The sequence below is a fragment of the Sus scrofa genome, chromosome 4, assembly GCF_000003025.6.
Source record: "Sus scrofa isolate TJ Tabasco breed Duroc chromosome 4, Sscrofa11.1, whole genome shotgun sequence".
Taxonomy (NCBI): Eukaryota; Metazoa; Chordata; class Mammalia; order Artiodactyla; family Suidae; genus Sus; species Sus scrofa.
In genome coordinates this window covers 99,113,632-99,132,363 of record NC_010446.5, presented here as the reverse complement: position 1 = coordinate 99,132,363, position 18,732 = coordinate 99,113,632, and the positions used below count along the sequence as shown (strand labels likewise).

General features: G+C 47.6%; 2 protein-coding genes across 2 annotated transcripts; both read right to left on the bottom strand.

Annotated features, from left to right (window-relative positions):
• On the bottom strand, positions 3,146-8,800 carry SF3B4 (splicing factor 3b subunit 4). Its single transcript, XM_001926489.5, has 6 exons — positions 8,673-8,800; positions 8,065-8,193; positions 6,986-7,528; positions 6,197-6,403; positions 3,769-3,942; positions 3,146-3,552 (listed from the first exon to the last, which is right to left on the bottom strand). Exons 1-6 carry the CDS (start codon positions 8,704-8,706, stop codon positions 3,365-3,367), a joined length of 1,275 nt encoding a protein of 424 aa, XP_001926524.1. The 5' UTR covers positions 8,707-8,800; the 3' UTR covers positions 3,146-3,364.
• On the bottom strand, positions 9,555-17,190 carry MTMR11 (myotubularin related protein 11). The gene is given in 17 exon segments (NM_001243446.1): positions 9,555-10,242; positions 10,560-10,853; positions 11,275-11,457; positions 11,702-11,875; positions 12,181-12,347; positions 12,872-12,942; positions 13,172-13,238; positions 13,643-13,767; positions 13,852-13,940; positions 14,100-14,187; positions 14,446-14,581; positions 14,711-14,789; positions 15,382-15,524; positions 15,692-15,752; positions 15,983-16,104; positions 16,550-16,640; positions 16,969-17,190. Coding segments are annotated over 17 exon segments (2,103 nt in total). The 5' UTR covers positions 17,035-17,190; the 3' UTR covers positions 9,555-10,095.

Here is an 18,732-nt window from a genome sequence, read left to right as displayed (position 1 = left end):
TTCCCATTGCATGGGACTGCTCCAGTGCTGGCCCTCAGGGCCAGGATCCAGCTGCTATCTGTGTCAGGTTCCAAGTGCTCCTGGGACCTCAGCTTATGATCACATCAAAGCAAATTTATAGCAGAACTCTGTTTGAAATCAAGAAGTTAGTTCATCCCATTATGACTTAAAAGCCTGACGTCCCTAGCCATTCATGATGTGAACCATTATGTCTGATCTTCCCGCAAGCGTTTGGCATATATAACCAGACATCCACTCGATGACCCAACCTGCACATCTCACAACTCACCGTAAAGTCAACATATCCAAAACTAGCCATCATTTTTATCCTACCCCCCCAATTCTTCCTGTTGCATACTCTCATCCTTGATTCCACCTTTCCCTTCATTCACTGTATCCAATCTAATACCATGTCCTAATTTGCTTTTTAAATATCTCCCCACTGCACTTCTCCACCTTCTTCCTTGCTTCCATCACAGCCCTCATTTAGGACTTCTATCACCTGAACTGTTGCCAGAAGCATAGCTTGTTACCTTGCCCCTCATCTTCATCTTCCTTAGATCTCCTCTCTATAGTGCAACCATGGTTCTAAAACACCAATTTGTCACTCCCTTGCTTAAATCCTTACTGTGGCTTCCCATTATGGATAGCAGCTTCCCAACTAATATGCCTTTGACAATGGCCCTTGGCACTTTGTACTACTAGGCAGAGCCTGGGACATGTAGAATTCTTAAGCCAATAGCCTCGAGCTTGATTCATCCTCCTCTCTTTACCTCAGTGTGCTGTTTCAAATGGTTCTGTGCCATGATGTGAAAAGGCGCTGAGAAGCACCTATCTGTGGGAGCTCCCTAACTGGCTCTGACCTCATCCTGCCTCCAACTCTGAACAGTTTTAGCTTTAGCAATTATATAATCATGATATTTATCAATCTATGCTTCTGCTCAGAAACATCCCATCCACCTGAAATGAGCTTCTCTTCTTTGTCTGAGAAGCTTCTAACCTTCAAGATTATATTCAAGTATCACTTTTTTCCAAGAAGTTTTCTTGAACTTTTATGCCAGGTTAGATACACTTCCTCGTGTTCTCAAAACATTTTTTCATAATCTCTTATGTGTCAGTCTACCACCTTGGTAATGATCAGACAGCAGAACTACCTTCTCTTTCTGTCTTCAGCTGCTGCCTGCACAGAGCCCCTGTACATACCATATTACATGAATGAGAATAATGCAAGAGAAGAAGAGGGACGTTCCCATCATGGGTCAGTAGTAACAAACCCAACTAGTATCTATGAGGACATGGTTCAAGCCCTGACCTCACTCAGTGGGTTAAGGATCTGACATTGCTGTGAGCTTTGGTGTAGGCAGGCAGCTGTGGCTCCATTTTGCCCCCTAGCCTGGGAACTCCATATGCCATGGATGCAGCCCTAAAAAAAGACCAAAAAAAAAAGAAAGAAAAGAAAAGGAGGGCTAGGCTCTCTTTTTCTTGCCTAGAGTTTAGGAAAGTTTGTGGCTACATAAGCTTTAAAAGAGCTTTAGAAAAGGGGGTGATATAACAGGATTAAATGTGGCAAAAAAAAAAAAAAAAAAGAGACAGAGAGAATAGGCCATTGGATTTGGTCTAGTTAGTGCTCTAGTTACTGAAGTCTTGAGCACAGATTTAAATATGATGGAAATTAGATTTGGAAGGCCTGAGAATGAGAAGAAAAAAGAAAAAAAAAAAACAAAACAATAAGATACAAATCTTACTTAAGATTTCTGTTGGTAAAGAATGAAAGAAAATGGGTGCAATTCTCTGAGCTCGCCTGTGTACTCTTCCACACATACACACATACTTTGTTTCTAATAAACGCTTTTAATAAATACACACAAATGAAAGAAAATGTTAACTGAGTTCCTGTCCCAATTTTAACTCCTTTGCAATCATTTATATGGTTCCAAAGAAAACCACATTAACACAGCATGCTCAGTGAAGTCCAGGTTCCCTCTATATCTCTTCTCTCCCCTCACCATTAGTTTTTGGCCTATCCTTCCATTTTAAAAATACAGACAAAAGAGTTCCTGTTGTGGCTCAACGGTAACGAATCCGACTACCATCCATGAGGATGCGGGTTCCATTCCTGGCCATGCTCAGGGGGTTAAGCATACAGGGTTGTCATGGGCTGCGGCATAGGTCGCAGATTTGGCTCGGATCCTGCATTGTGACTGTGGCGTAGGCTGGCAGCTACAGCTCCAATTTGACCCTAGACTGGGAGCTTTCACATGGGGCAGGTTCAGCCCTAAAATGTAAAGAAAATAGAATAAAAATATAGACAAGCGTGTATATTACATGCCAACCCTTAGATAAGGAAGCACACTATACATTCTGTTCTGCATGTTACTTTCTTCATTTACTATATCCTGGAGATCTCTCCAAAACAGCTAAGTAGAATTTCCCTCATTTCTATTAACTGCTTCTCAGTACTCCATTGTATAGATTTACCGATTTATTCAACCAGATCCTTACTGATGGATAAGTGGGTTGTTTTCAAGCTACTATTACAAAGAGTGCTGCAATGAATAGCTTTGTGCATGTTACTTCATATTTTTGCCAGCATTACCTCAGGAACTTTAATTCTGTTCTCACTTAATAGTCACAATAATCACAATAATCCTTTATCACAGATATTGGGTCTTCATCTTATGGGTAAGTTTAATGTAAAGAAATAACTGCTGTAGTACACAGCAGTCCAGCAACCACCACAGCACATTACAGAATAAGTCTGTATTTATTTACTTATTTAATTTTATTTTTACAGCTATACCTGCGGCATGCTTAAGTTCCCAGGCCAGGGGTCGAATTAGAGCTGCAGCTGGGGTTTATGTCACAGCCATGACACCACCAGATCTGAGCCACCTCTGCGACCTTCGCCACAGCTTAGTAATGCTGGATCCTTAACCCACTGAGTGAGGCCAAGAATAGACCCCACACCCTCACAGAGACAATGTCAGATCCTTAACCTGCTGAGCCACAATGGGAACTCCCAGAATAAGCCTTTAAACCATGGAGTAAACACCCTTATTCTGACCTTACCAGTCTTTCCCTATTAGACTGACACCTCTTATTAGAGAAAAAGAAGTTGTTTTGCCAAGGAAAACACCACAAAGAATAAACAAGGAGTTAAGTTTTATTTTCTCTGTGCATTTGCAAAGCACTTCGGACCAACATAGAGGGGGAAAAAAAACCTCCTGTGGAAAAAAAATTACACTTACAAAAAAGGCCTGAGAGGGATTAGTGCCCTAGCCCCTGCGAGCTACAGCAACTCTGATTGGTCCAAGGAAGTGAAAAGATATTGGGAGGACATAACAGGAGCAAAGACAGTGAGAAATCACTGAGGAAGAGGGCCTCGAAGTGGGCCTCGAGGGGGAACTGGAGGCCGGGGAGTGGGTCTGGGTGGAGGGAGGGGTCCTCGCTGGTAGCCATATGGTGGAGGTCGTGGAGGGCCAGTGTATCCATGAGGGGGCATCAGTGGGGGAGGTCCGCGCATACCATGTGGTGGCATAGGACCAGGGTGACCTGCAGGAAAAGAACGAACTTAGTAAAAACAATTAGGAGATAATTGGGACAAATAGGACAAAACATTGGGACAGTGAAGGAAGAGGAGAGACAAGCAAACAGTGAAAAGAAATACAAGAATGAAAAGAAAGAACACACAGGGGATAAGAGGTGTGACTAAAGAAGCTGCAAGAATATGACACATGAGGACAAGAGAGGTGGCCAGAACCTACTCACCCATGGGCGATCCAAATGGAGGCCCTCGAGGGGGCATGCCCATTGGAGGAGGTCCAGGATGAGGCATTCCAGGTGGTGGTCGAGGTGGTGGCTGCCCTCCAGAGCCAGGGGGCCCAGCATGGGGGTGTCCTAAGCCATGAGGGCCATGGTGGGCCAGCTGCATCTGAGACATCCCTATGAGAACAAAACAGACACAAACACAAAGGAGACAAAAGAAAATCAGACAAGGGGGCAAAGAAAATGAGAAAGAAAAGAGTAAGGAAAATAAGGCTGGTAAAAAGTGCCCTTATCCTTGACTCCAAGCAAGAGAACCAACCAACCTATGATCCAATCAATTCCCAACCACCCAGCTGGCTCCTTCCATGATTTAGGCACTGTACAAGTGCTGCAGAAGTATGTAACAAATGGAACGATTATGCTATTGAATAGGATTTGAGAAGGTAACAGAGATACTGCCTGAACCAAGATCCAATTCTGAAGGATAAAGAGGAATTTTTCAGGGGGACAACAAGTGGGAACAGAACATTCTAGGCAAAATGATTAGCACGTGCAAAGCACAAGTACGTCCAAAAGCACAGTATGTTATAGGAAAACCAGTAAGTCGGTAATCAGGAGAATGCAGTTGTGGGAACAATGAGGAGCCAGATCATGACAAACCTAGAACTGCTATGCTAACAAGTTTGGCCTTTACTCGATAGGTAAAAGGGAGCAAAAGAATTTTGAGCAAGGGTGTGTGAACATCTATATTTTAGAAAAATTACTCACTGAAAGTCGATCGAAGGTAGAGATAATTAGAGTCAAAGTGTCAGAAAATTACTACAATAAATTAGGTGTGGAATAATGAGGATATGAGAGCCTGAACTAGGGCACTGACAATGAGGGCTGATGGCAGAGGTATTAATAAGACTTGGTATTAAGAGTGGGGTGGAGTTCCTGTCATGGTGCGTAAGGTTGTGCGTTCGATCCTTGGCCTTGCTCAGTGGGTTAAGGATCCGGTGATGCCATGAGCTGTGGTGTAGGTCACAGATGCGGCTCAGATCTGGTGTTGGTGCAGCTGTGGCGTACGTAGGCTGGCAGCTACAACTCCAATTAGACCCCTAGCCTGGGAACTTCCATATGCCGCAGGTGCGGCCCTAAAAAGACAAAAGACAGAAAAAAAAAAGAGTGGGGTAACAGGGAAGAGTCAAACATAGCTCCCAGATTTCTGAATCAAGCACCTGAAAACTAAGACTACTAGAGAAAGAATAAGGTTGAAGGGCAGGGGTATAAAAGTAGTCATCCAGTAGTTCCCGTCGTGGCGCAGTGGTTAACGAATCCGACTAGGAACCATGAGGTTGCGGGTTCAGTCCCTGCCCTTGCTCAGTGGGTTAACGATCCGGCATTGCCGTGAGCTGTGGTGTAGGTTGCAGGCGCGGCTCGGATCCCGTGTTGCTGTGGCTCTGGCGTAGGCCGGTGGCTATAGCTCCGATTCAACCCCTAGCCTGGGAACCTCCATATGCCGCGGGAGCGGCCCAAGAAGTAGCAACAAAAACAACAACAACAACAACAACAAAAAGACAAAAGACAAAAAAAAAAAAAAAAAGTAGTCATCCATTAAACAGTAAGATTAAGGGTATGGAATGTTAATACCCATGGAACAGCCACCCATCTAGGTGGCATCAGTGTACAAACAATGGGACTGTGCAAAAAAGAGAGCCAGACACAAAAACCTCAGCTGAGAAAAAGGAGCCTATTAAGGTGGCTGAGATTGAGGATTCAGAGAGAAAGAGAATCCATAAAAACCAAAAAAGACAAGATTTTCAAACAGGAGGACACGGCCAGTTTCAAGAATAGCAAAGATCAAACAAGATAAGGAGCAGCCTAGACTTGGCATGTAGGTGACTGCTTTGGGGTGGAAGTCAGAGGAAAGAATGGAAGTAAAGGTTAAGAAAACAAAACCCAGCAAGTATAGTTATACTCTTCGGTAAAACTTTAAGAAATGAAAACAGGCTGATAGTTGTTAAAGTAAACAGGCTAAAGTATTTTGTGTTTGTTTCTATAAAAGAATGTCTGGGAGTTCCCGTCGTGGCGCAGTGGTTAACGAATCTGACTAGGAACCATGAGGTTGCGGGTTCAATCCCTGCCCTTGCTCAGTGGGTTAACGATCTGGCGTTGCCGTGAGCTGTGGTGTAGGTTGCAGACGTGGCTCGGATCCCGCGTTGCTGTGGCTCTGGCGTAGGCTGGTGGCTACAGCTCCGATTCGACCCCTAGCCTGGGAACCTCCATATGCCGCGGGAGCGGCCCAAGAAATAGCAAAAAGACAAAAAAAAAAAAATGTCTGGAAGAAAGGAATGTCTAAAGAAAGGGACTCTCTATTATTGTTGAAGGACAGAGAACAGCAGCATAACTGGTGAAAGAATCCCTCTCCTTCCCAGCAAAGAAAACCCACCTGGATGGGGCATCCCACCCGGTGGGAATGGGTGAGGATGTGAGTGTCCATGTGCAGGATGTCCAGCCCCTGGGGTTCCTGCTGATGGAGGGCCATGTCCTCCAGCCCCAGGAGGCATAGGTGGTGGGGGCATGGCTGGGGGTATCCCAGGTGGAAGGGCTCCAGGAGGCGGTACTGGGGGTGGGAAAGAGCCAGGAGGAGGCATGCCTGTAGAGAAAATAGAAAAAGAGTTCATGATAGTGAGAAGAGAGTACCTTTAGGGGGCCTGTTCCAATCTGGCCTCTAGGCAAGATGAGTTCTTTTCCCCTCCTTCCAGCTCTCTAAAGTCAGAAGCAACTTAGACAACTTCAAAATTCTAGAACAGGAGTTCCTGTCATGGTGCAGTGGTTAACAAATCTGACTAGGAACCATGAGCTTTCGGGTTCGGTCCCTGCCCTTGCTCAGTGGGTTAAGGATCTAGCGTTGCCATGAGCTGTGGTGTAGGTCGAAGATGTGGCTCAGATCCCACGTTGCTGTGGCTCTGGTGTAGGCCGGTGGCTACAGCTCCGATTAGACCCCTAGCCTGGGAACCACCACATGCCATGGGAGTGGCTCTAGAAAAGGCAAAAAGACAAAAAACAAAAAAAAATGCTAGAACAATTCAACAATGTTCTTCTCACTGCATCCATTACCTCTCAACCCCTTTCTCATCACCTACTGACTCAATGTCCCCTCCTTTCCAGGTTCTTTTTCCTTCTTCCTGCCCTCCCCCCAATTTAAGACAAACATATTCTGAATAGAAAGCTCTACCTGGTGGAGGAAGCCCAGACCCCAGTGATGATACCACAGGATTTGGAGCAGACGGTGGAGGGGGGGCATCTGCAAAGAGCTGATGAGGGCGGTCAGCCTGGGAGAGTGGGTTCTGTGCTGCCAGAAGTCGTTCAGCTGCTGAGCCATGGCGCTCACCCTTGGAGTCCTTCTTGAAGGCATAGGACACAGTGATTGGGCGGTTACAGAGGTACTGCCCATTCATGGCCTCAATTGCTGCATCCGAAGCATCAAATGAAGCAAAATTAATAAAGGCATAACCTTTGGAGTTGCCTGTGTCAGGGTCCCGCATTATCTTGGGGGTTTGTAAGATGACCCCAAAGGCGCTAAAAGTATCATAAAGCAACTTCTCATCAATTTCTGGGTCCAGGTTTCCAATGAAAATGTTGGCTCCCACATCCAGGTTTTTGTTGTGAGCTGATGCCTTGTTCACCCGTATCGGCTTCCCATAGAGTTTGATCATGTTCATGATCTTAATGGCATAGTCAGCATCTTCCTCACTTAAGAACTCCACGAAACCATAGCCTAGGGAAATGGAAAAGAAGAGTTAACTTAAGTGAAGCGATTCAAAATGAGGTATAACTCACCTTCTAAAGTACAAAGAACAAGAAAAAATAATCCTACTTCAACTGAGAATGGTTCCAGAAACAAACTGAGTTTAAGAGAAAGAAAACTTTAGCTTGCTTATTCCAAACAGTTGTGAATACTGCCGGGACCTTCCAGGAGCAGTTTGTTTCCTCAAAACATAACTGCACTTCTTGGGAGTTCCCGTCGTGGCTCAGTGGTTAGCGAATCCGACTAGGAACCATGAGGTTGTGGGTTCGATCCCTGCCCTTGCTCAGTGGGTTAAGGATCCGGCGTTGCCAGTGAGCTGTGGTGTAGGTTGCAGACGCCGCTCGGATCCCACCTTGCTGTGGCTCTGGCATAGGCCAGTGGCTACAGCTCCGATTCAACCCCTAACCTGGGAACCTCCATATGCCGCGGGAGCGGCCCTAGAAATGACAAAAAGACCAAAAAATAAATTAAATGAAAAATAACTGCACTTCTTGCCATGTACTCACCTTGATGCTGACCAGTGACTCTATCCTTTGGCATGTGGGTGTTGACTACTGGCCCTGCCTGGAGAAACAGTTCCCACAGCAGTGGTTCGCTAACTTTCTCATCGAGGCCCCCCACGTACACAGTGGCATCTGGAGGACAGGGTTAGGAGGTTAGGACAGAGATGAGAGGAAATAAGGAGGTGACGGGAACATGAAGTCGGAACCCAGGCGGTGGAGTTGCGGGTGGAGATGGGGTATTGGAGCAAAGAGAAAAAGAAAAGAAAAAAAAAAAAAAAAAAAAAAAAAGACGTTAGCTTATACCCCTACACCGCCCTCCATTCCAGGTAATACAAAATCTTCTTAAATATAATTTAAAGTTCTGGCGCACATTCTCTTTGTAATTTTTTGTGTGCGTGAGTGGGAAGGCAGCAGGGGATGGGACATAGACAACATCACACCTACAGGCCTCAGCCTCTGGGCACCCGTCCATCCCGCCCCAGCAGGCATCAGGCCGGTCTAGCGCCTTTTGGGATGCTCCAATCTCCCGCCCTGGCGGAAACACTGCTGGCTGTAACCCGAGATCCCCCAAACTCCCCTGGGCCCATCCCGGACTTGTGCCCTCCACTCACCCTGATTCCGCTCGGAGATCGGCCCAGCAGCCATGGCGAAAGACCTCCCGCCGTCTCCAGGCAGCGATACCGCCTCCTGACCGCAGTACTACTTCCACTTCCGGGGCGAAGGCGGACGTAGAGGCGGTGGGCGGGGCCTATGCAGGGGAGGAGCCGGAAGCGGCCGCGGCCATTTTAGGAGCCGCTGAGACTTGAAGTGATTGGTGTTACCGTGTTCCGCGGTCTTTGGTTTTGTGTTGAAGTGCCGCTCTGACAGGTTAGGGCGGGGAACGCGGATCGGAATCTCTCAAACGCCCTAAGGCAGTGCTTGAAGTTAAAGGATCACGCTGCTCCCAAAAATGTCAATTCAGGAGCTAAGAGAACAATATTTTTCGTATATTTTGTGGCCTCCTTTGATTCCCAGAGAAGGGTCTTCTGCCCAAGGCGTGGAGGCAGCTGTCCACCCCGGCCCGCAGCCTTTGGACAGATGGGGCCCCATAGTCCTGGCCTGGGCTTTCATTTTTCCTCAGGGAAGGGATTGCGGAATGTCTGAGCTGGAGTGACGTTGAGCTTGCCTAGTCAGTATTGCATTGGGGGTGACGGGAACCAGAGGCTCAGAGATGGGAGTGTGTGTGACCAGCGCTGAAGAGTGGTTAACACTGAAGTCCAGAGGCTTTGGTCTCAACCCCCAGAGCACACCCCAGCCCCAACAACAACGTCTGGGTCTGTTTTTGCCACATCAGCACCACAGGGAGAACCCAAACTATGAATTCTGCAGAGCTTCACCTGAACCATCCCCTTATTTCCTTAGCAGTAATTCGGTCTGTATCTTCCTCTCTTGAGTCACACCATCACTATCTTACCTAGGTTCCTTTATTCAGACACAAGAAACAATGCCAGCAGTGTGTATAAATACTGTGATTTAATGAACTCCTTAAATAGAAATGCCGTTACAAAAATATACAATTGGAAAAGACTGGGTGTCTCCCATAGCCACACCACACCCAGAGAAAACTTTAAGGGAAGAAATAGAAATTGGAATCAAAGGAGCAGCAGGGGGAGGTGAGAAGGAGGTCTGTAGGCCATCTTGTTGGCACTGACAAATTGTTTCTCTGACCTCACAATTTACCAGCTCAGTATCCAAAATTTCCATCCAAAAGGGTTGGAATGCATGAAAAAAGGGCAATCATATTCCGGATTGGTTTTGTTGGTTTTGTTTCTTTAATTCTTCAGGTCACAAGAAACTATTTAAACCAAGAAGGATAGGGTAAGAGTTGGATAAGGTTAGCCACCTATCAGCTATGGAAACTCAAGTCAGTGAGCTTGTTTAAAGGCTGGCATATGAAAGCTGAGGGAGTAAAACCAGATAAGATTTGAAGGATTAGACAGAATTCTCCCTCACCCCAGACCACTCTCTGCCCCGCCCATGAGAGAGCCAGCAATTTCAGTGGGATTGGGAAAGAATGGTATTTGGATCTCTTTTCTTGGAGTGATCCTCAGGAGATATTCTTGGTGTCCATTTCCTTAATAACTCCTGAAGATGGGATAGCTCATCCTGGAGGCCAGCGATTGTGGGAGCTGAGAGGCCCATCTGGGGAGGGGGTGAAGAGAGGCAGAGAGGACTATTATTGCAGCTCTAGCTCTGCTTCTAAGTTCTGTCTGCTACTTCTGGCATCCTTAATTCTTTCCTACTCCAACTATGCCTTAGGTTCCACTTGATATAAGCCACAAGCATTTCCCCCACACTCCCATACCTCTCCACTTTGATCCCAACAGGAATGGTACCTCACTTCCCAATCCCCAGCCCACTGCCTTTCCAACTTCTGGAAACATCTGGTTTCTTCTAGGACATTTGGGTCAGCAGTCAAGCCCCTTCTCCCACTCCCAGTCACTGTCTTGCCTTCTTACCTGGACCTCAGGCCTTCCCCTCAGGTAGCAGCGTCTCCAGAGCCTGATCTGGGGTCCCAGATATCCAGGCAGCAGTAGTCCTGAGGGTAAAGGGCAAGCTCCCCAATGTGAGGGGAGTCCCCACTCCTGATCAGCCAGGCTTTCAGAGGAGCTAGCCGGTCGAGGGAGCCAGCGGGAAGAGACTGCCAGCAGAGAGGGACTGTCCCGCCAAGGACACAGCTGATTCAGGGGGGTCAAAGCCCCTCTAGAGAAGAGCCACACAGAAGTAGGGGGTCCAGGAACCATGAAGCTTGGCTAAGGAGGAAAGGAAAATCAACTGGCAACCTAGAAACTTGATGACCCCAGTTTCCCCAAACTGGGTCAGGAAGGAATGTCCATCTGCCATCCACTCAACACTGCATGAGTGAGCAAACCATAAGCCTCCCCCGAGAACTCTTTATTCAGTCTCATTAGGCTACAAACTAGGCCTCAGGATTGATGAAAGCTGATTTAGGGAGACATAAAAATGTATGCGTGAGATAGGAAGAGTAATAAAGATGAGAAGGATAGAAAAGATGCCTTTCGTGAAGGATTTCTGTCTTCCTAAGGACAGTCAGGGACTGTATGTGACAGTTACAGAAAAAGAGTGAGGAACTCACTGTCTTTCCACTTCTCCCCGTTAGTAGGATGAGCCTGTGAGAAAGTCGAAGGAATTTAGGAACTTTAGACACTTTACCTGCTGTCTAGGGAGCCAAGAATCTGGGCAGTGTTCCGGGTCATAGCCAGGATTATGGAATTGTAGTATCTGTTCATTGCTATAGCGTAAATCCCAGTCCCAGACAGACAGCTGCGGGTTTATAGAGTTCCCAGCGGGGGGCTGGGAGTAGCCTGCAGTATAGACTTGTGTATAGGTGTTGATCTAGATAGAGGAAACAAGAAAAAGGATGGTTAAACAAACAAAATATACCATTTTTCTCCCAGGTGTAGAGAGAAATCATGAAACTCTCTTCTCTAAGAATCAGGGTGAAAGTCTAGGCCTGGAAATGAGCAACAGCCTCCCCACTTTCCCCACCACAGACTTCACTTTGCATAATAAACACTAAACTTCAGAGAGTATGTGTTAATGGGGAAAAAGAAACAGGTCAAAAAAGGATGTCACTGACCTGTCCGCTTTGCTTTCCACGTTCCCAGGGACTGTCTCTCAAGAATGTTAGGGTGTCAGGAACCCTGACACTGTCATGAAGAGCAAGCAGGAAGAACTCAGAGAATTCAAACTCAGCTGGAAATTGCTGGAGGAGCTGCCAGACGCAATCAAGGAAGAGGAGAAACACTGGGGCCTGAGAAGAGGGAAATTAAGAGGTTGGAAGGGATTATGGGGACCTAAACGGGGAAGATGGCAAAATGACAGGGCAACAAGGGGACACTAAGGAGGTCGGAGAATGAAAATCTCAGTTCAGGTAAGGGGGTTGTGGTCCCTCACTCATCTGGGTCTCTCTTCAAGCCCAGCTCAGCCTTAGAACCCTTTGGACCTAATTAACCTCCAACGAGCTACACTATAGAATTTTCTCATCTCCTTACTTCTTTTTTTTTTTTTTTTTCCATTTCCTTACTTCTTTAGTATACTCTCCCCAAATGTTCTCACCTCTTCACTGGCCCCAGTTCCCCCAAGTCGGGTCAGGAAGGGATGTCCAGCCGCCACCCACTCTCGCTGCACTAGTGATTGGAAGCCAAGCAGTGTTCGGGCTTCAGGGGATGAAAGCAGCTGGACGAGTGAAGAGAGGAGGCCATTGAAATCACGATCACAGCGCTCTGGGTGATAGAGGGAGAGGGACAAAGAAGGAAGGGCCAAGAAACTAGGGCAGAAGAGAGTGAGAAAAGGAAACATGGCAAGAAGAAGTGAGAGGCACAGAGGGGAAAAGTTTGGTGTAGGTAGGATTGAGAGGGCACACAGAAGTGAAGAGAAAACAAAGACGTTGAATGATTCACTTCATACTCTCTGCCTGGATAGAAATACCCAGCTCCACAACTAGGAAGCAGAACCATAAATGTCAAACCAGCTTCCACAATATCCTTCCCACCCCAACCTCAAGCCCCATCCACTGGTGGAAGGATGGGAACAGAGGGCTGAGAACCCTCCTGTTAGGGACGACAAGCTTAGTGGGGAGGCAGAGGTAGCACTGAAGGATGAGCTAGAGTGGATGGGTAGTTCAAAAGGAGGCGGATGCTAGCATTGGACGGGGACAAGGAAGCTTTACAAGTCTCCCTGAGCAGAATCCAGTCAGGTGGGAAAAGAAAACAGCAAGGAAAGGAGTGGGCTGGCCCAAGAAACTCACCTTGAAGTACTACAGAGCGAACCCTGGATGTCACTAAGACCGAGATATCACTGGCTTTTCGAAGACAAGACCTGGGGGCCAGGTGAGGAGGAAAAAACAATAAGCCTGGGGGGAATGATGTGTCATGGGATGCAATAGAAGCAGACTCCCAAATCCTGCCCCTTCTCCGTATAAGAGCAACAAAGAACAGTCTGAGAAACCAAGGAAAAAAGTTAATGGAAGAACATTTAGGCATCCAAGTTAACAGAAGAAGGTTGGGGAGGGTTAAATTATAAATCATGGCTAGAAAAAAAGGAGTACCTGACATAGTCCAACCATCGTGTTCCTTCCAGAGCTGAAAGCCATTTATCCTCAGCTACAGATGAATCTGAGAGAGAGTAAAGGAGTCAGAAGGGCAAAGAGATCAGGAGAACTGGGGATTCAGGATCAGGGATTAAGGAGGGTCAATAGTAAGTTGGGCGGTGTTTGCTTAAGTCTGGGGATAGGAATGAGAACCTAAATGGCTAAATACAATAAAATGTATTGACTCATACCCTTAAGATGGGTGAAGGGCAAATTTTATGGTATGTAAATTATATTTCAGTAAAGCTGTTAAAGAATTCATTGGGGTCAGGAATACAGGAAATCAGTGAGTCTGTGGGAGATGGGAGTTGAGTATAAAACTAAGAATCATTGGGCTGAAGGGGTATTCATCTATAATAGGCAAAAGGGTAAACCAGGTTAGGGTCAGCAGACCTAGGGGTGAGAACAAGAGGTCAAAGTTTATCTCACCAGGCAGACAGAGTGCTCTCAGCCTCAGATGGGCAAGTTGGACATCTGCAAGACTAGGCAGCTCATCCAGAGTGTCTACAAGGACAACGTCTGAATGCCCGGCCTGGAGCATCGTTTCCACTGCCCTGGAAGTGGGGTGTCAGAAAGTAAGGGGAGGTGTCTGCCCTGAACATCTGACCCTCGATTCTTCTCATCAGACCTTCCCTCACCTGATATCCTCCTTGTTAGGGTCACTGGCTGTATAGAAGCCACCGCAGCGGAGAAGATCACTGCCTCCAGGGTGATGCCAGGTCAGGCGCTTCACATGGATGAGAGAAGGATCACTGAGGGAGAAACACCTAGCTCCACTCTACCCTTCCCCCTACACTGACCTCGCAGACATCCCCTCCCTCCACAATGACCTCTGACCCCCCATGACCTTCTAATCCCCAACCATTACCCTGACCCTCACACTGACCGGTCCACGGCCCTGATGGAAGTGGCCAAATGCTCTCCTGACCTCACTGTCCAGAGTTCGGTTAGGGACCCAGAAGTAACGGGGGAGGCTGTGAAGTTGAGAGTTATGTCACTGAGCCAAGCAATTATAATGCAAAGCTATTACAAGGAAGCTGCTTAGGAGGGGATCATTCCAAGGGATCTCAACCTTTGAGATCTAGGAGGTAAGGGAGAGATGGCTTTGCAGATGTGCTAGAAGGCTGGGGTTTGTGTAAACTCCAATAATAAAGGTAAGTCCTAGCTTTCGAGGATCAGAGAACTGTGGGAAAATGGGGAGGGCAGCAGGGGTTGGGGGGAGTGGGAATCACCTGGTGGCTATGTCGAACCTCTCATTGACAGTGCTGACCCTCCAGCCTCTGGCCCTCTGCTTTCTCCTCTCAGTCTCCCAGTCTTCTGATATCTCCAAGAGGGGAATAGGTGGTTTTCTAGAGCCAGCACTCTGGCCTAGGGCAGGAGGGAAGCACAGAGGCGGAAGAAGAGGAACCAGAGACAGCTTCTTAGCTCTTTTGTCTTTAGTCACCTTCTGCGTTGTCAGACCCTACCCTTTCCCTACCCTAAAACACCCTCACTCACCAGCCTTGCTCAGGGTTAGCCCTGCATACTTTTGGCCTTGACTGCTCTGAGCTCTGGCTTGGACAATGGCCATGGTCACCTGCAGAAGAAAGGACATCCCATCCTTTGGCTCAGACTGAAGAAGTGAAAGGAAGGAAATAGGGCCCATGTGTTGCTCCACTGTCTCTGCCACAATAGAGAAGAACACCGAAGACAGTCCCTAATGAGGGAAGTTTCCAAAGGTCGTGGGGACTAGGGTCAGGAGGACACATCTCGAACCACAGAATCGCAAAATGATAATTCTGGGAATCCTAGGAATAATCTTATCCAAAATACCGTTTTTCAAAGGAAAACACTTGCCCGCATTTAAGCTGCTGATAATTGGTTGGCAGAGCTGGGCTAGAGTTCAGGCCCTTACTCTCATTAATACTCTCTCTGGCCATGCCCTCAGCATGCAGAAGTTCCCTGGGCAGGGATCAAACCCATGCCTCAGCTGTAACCAGAGCCATAGAAGTGACAATGCCAGATCCTTAATCCACTAGGCTGCCAGGGAACTTGTCATTATACTAACATTTTAGCCTCTCCTTGAGGAGAGAAGCAGAGAGAATGGTGAGAGGGGCTATTGGGAATTGCCAAGGAAGGATCTCAAGGCTCTAAGGGGAAGTGGGGTCCTTGGGTTGTAGGCCTCTTACCTGAAAGGCCTGAGGCTCTAGTCCTCCAGCCTCAAAACCAATTCTGAGGAGCCGGAAGTCTCGGCCATGAATCAGAATCTCCTCAGGGACAAATTTAAGCAGGGACCCTGGACGGAGGAGCTGGACTCGGGACAGGCCATTCACTGAAGTCAAGAGTTAGAGAGTGGAGTAGCCCTGGATCAGAGTCCCTCTAGGAGGAACTTCCAGTGCATCCCACTCCATCCACTCAGGCTGTCCTCTGAGAACAGAGGAAGGATGAGGAGGGGTCCCAATACCCCAGTGAGCCCCTTCACCAAACCCCCACACTTACCAGCCTCTAATCGTCCAATGTTGGCCAGGGAAAAATCATACTCACTGCTCAGGGGAGTCTCCTAGAGGAAGCACATGACTGATGCTGAAGTGGTCTGGAGTCTCGTTCATATCCTACCTTGGCAGCTCTAGCCTCCCTGGAGAGCGTCCCCATGGACTATCCCTGATACTCTCAGAAGACAGCCCTTAAGCATAACTTATTATCACACTTCCTGTAATGTTTGTCGAAATCTTCTAGACTTCCTTACCCACTTCCTGCAAGTTGTCCTTTCTACTGCCCTAACCATCTCACCTGACTCCGCTGCCATCCACAGGGCTGGAAGGTGACCCTCAAGTTGCTGCAAATCAGGGTTCCTGGCAATTCAGGTTCCAGCCCCTTCCTCACCCCTGGGGCCCATGCTAGGATCTGCTCCCCTGCAGGGCAAGAATGGAAGCGAGGTTATGACTGTTCCCTGCGTTGTCCACACTTGCATACACCCACTCCTCTCAGACTGGAGAATCTAAAGAGGGAAGATTAAGATCCTCCCCTCACCCCATGAGAATGAAAGCTTAGGAGGAGAGAATTTACATTCATTTACTCTAGAGTCTAGATAGTGCCTCACACATAGTAGTCACTCCAATATTTACGGAATAAGTAAATGAGAAAAGGACTAACAGGGTCAAGAAAACAAGACGAGCCATCAAGGTTCAAGCTTGTAGCCGGCCCTGGACAGAGAGGAGAGCAAGCCTCAGGCAGAAGCACTTTGAGCCAGGAGAGGAATGCAGAGGTATCTTGGTGGTGAGATTTGAAACAAGGTTTGAGGAGGACGAAATATGGAGGAGTCTTTGGAGATCAGAAGTATTGGAAGGGCATTATTACCTGGGAGACATCCAGAGGCCAGGCAACTGCCAAGCTGACGACTTCTGGGCTCTGGCATTGCACGCCCCTGGACAGACTTTGGTCCCGAGAGCTGGGAAGAGTGTAGGGTTAATCCCCAGGCCTCTCCAATCCTGGGGTCTAGGGTTACTTCAGCAGCCACCTTTGGCGGCCTACACTCAGTCTCAGGGGAAACTGAGCTCAGGACTGGGGTTGGTAGATAGTAAAGGGAGGGGCTGGTTAATGGATAATGAGACAATGAACTTGAGACTGAAAAATACCAAGCTCCATCAACCGAGGTTGATATGAGACACACCCTCCTCCTCCTCAAGATCCTTTTCCTCCCTCTTTCTCCACATCACCCCTATTTACACCCTCTTGCCAATGCCCCCCTTCCCCAAGTCCAAGTTTCCACTCCTTACCCCCATCTCTGGCTCCTCCTTCTGGGGGGCGATGTTGAAACTCTGGCCCCGGCCCCCCCACCACATTTCTCTGGCTCCATCCGGGGATGGAGCACTCGAGGGGCGAGGATGCTCAAGCCCTTTGGGGAGAGGCTGAATCTGATAGTTGAGAGAAGGGAAGCTGAGAGGGGCAGGGGGAGGATTCAAGGGAAAGGAGCATCTGTGGTGCACGGAGCACGATTTGGGGTCTTTGAAAGGTGTGTCCAGTGCAGCCAGAGAAGGCTCCTCGGAAACTTCGGTGTCGACTCTAAAGAGGGCGGGAGAGATGCCCAGCCCCTTAAAGGGGAATACACACAATTTTGGAAGGGTGGAGAGGAAGTGGAGGAGCCTAAGAAAGGTGCGGAAAAAATGAGGAACTGAGAAAATACCCAGATTCCCTTCTTTACCCTAATCCCAGATCCTATTAGCTTCCTGTTAATGAGCTTGGAGACTGAGGGGAGCAGTAATTCCAGTATTAAACTGAAATCATGTGGGCCACTTCCTGGGACTCACAGTGATGGCTTCCCTGGGAAACTGGTTTTCTTATGCTTTCTTAAAAGGGGGGAGGGGGAGGGGTGGGAGGGAAATAAAAGTAGTTAAGTTCTCCTTACTGCCTCCCCTGACAGACCTAACAAAAGCTGTTGAGAAGAAATAAATGGAAATTGGCCTTCAGGAGATTGTTGCCTAGGGAGGCCCAAGAATTGGGGAGGAAAGTGAGTTAAAGTGTTTTTGTATATCCTCCAGAGAGCATGAAGCATACTTCATAAGGGTACAATGGAAAAGTAGGGAGAGAAATTGAAATATCTGCAGGATGCAGACATAAGTACAGGTATGTTTACTTGCAAGTTTTGGGGGTGGGGATGGGCGGCCCAAGGAAAAGATCTTACCACTTAACCCATCAAACACACACACACACAAACACACACACACACACACACACACACACCCTATTGGAAACTAGAGCCGCTTCAGGTACAAGAGCCCTCCCTTCAGCCCAGACACCAGATCTCCAAATTAAAGATTCATGTAAGGACTTTGAAAGCTGAGGGCTGGAAACTGTTCAGTGCAACAATCCCATCCCTGCAACTCAAGAAGCAAAGATGGGTGGGGAGGGCACTGGAAGGAAAGTAAAGGAACCGTAGCTGACAGTGACTGGGAGTAGGACTGCAAAAATCTACATCTAGATTTGAAAAAGGAAATAAAATACAAAGTAAGAGTTAATGAGCTGCTGTTTTATTGATTTAGAGACCATACAGAGGCAGCAATTCTTAGGTGGGGGCCCAAGATTTCCGAAGTTTCTGAACTCTCTCCTCCTCCCAGCACACACACCCTTCCGGCTTTAAAAGTTCCCTGTCTTGGCTGGAGCTGTGGAAATAGTGAATCTACTGTGTGAAAAGGAGTTGATCTGAAACAGAGAGGCCTACACCTGCTAGAAAGGTGACCCAGAAGCCTGATTCTAGAAGTCCTAAATGCTACCAAGCACCTCCTCCCCCACCTGCATTCCATGGGCCTTTCTTGGAAGAAGAAAATACTTCTCAAGGTCTGTGGCAATAGGAAGAGGTGTGTACCACAAATTAAAATCCATTATTCACTTTCCTTCTCCTACCACCCTTCATTCAAGAGCCTTGTTCTATTCTTCAATACTTGGGGTATAGGAGCAGCAGAGTAATACAGAAAAAAACCATCAAGGGAGGGAGTTCTCTTGTGATGCAGTGGGTTAAGGATCTGGTGTTGTCACTGCAGTAA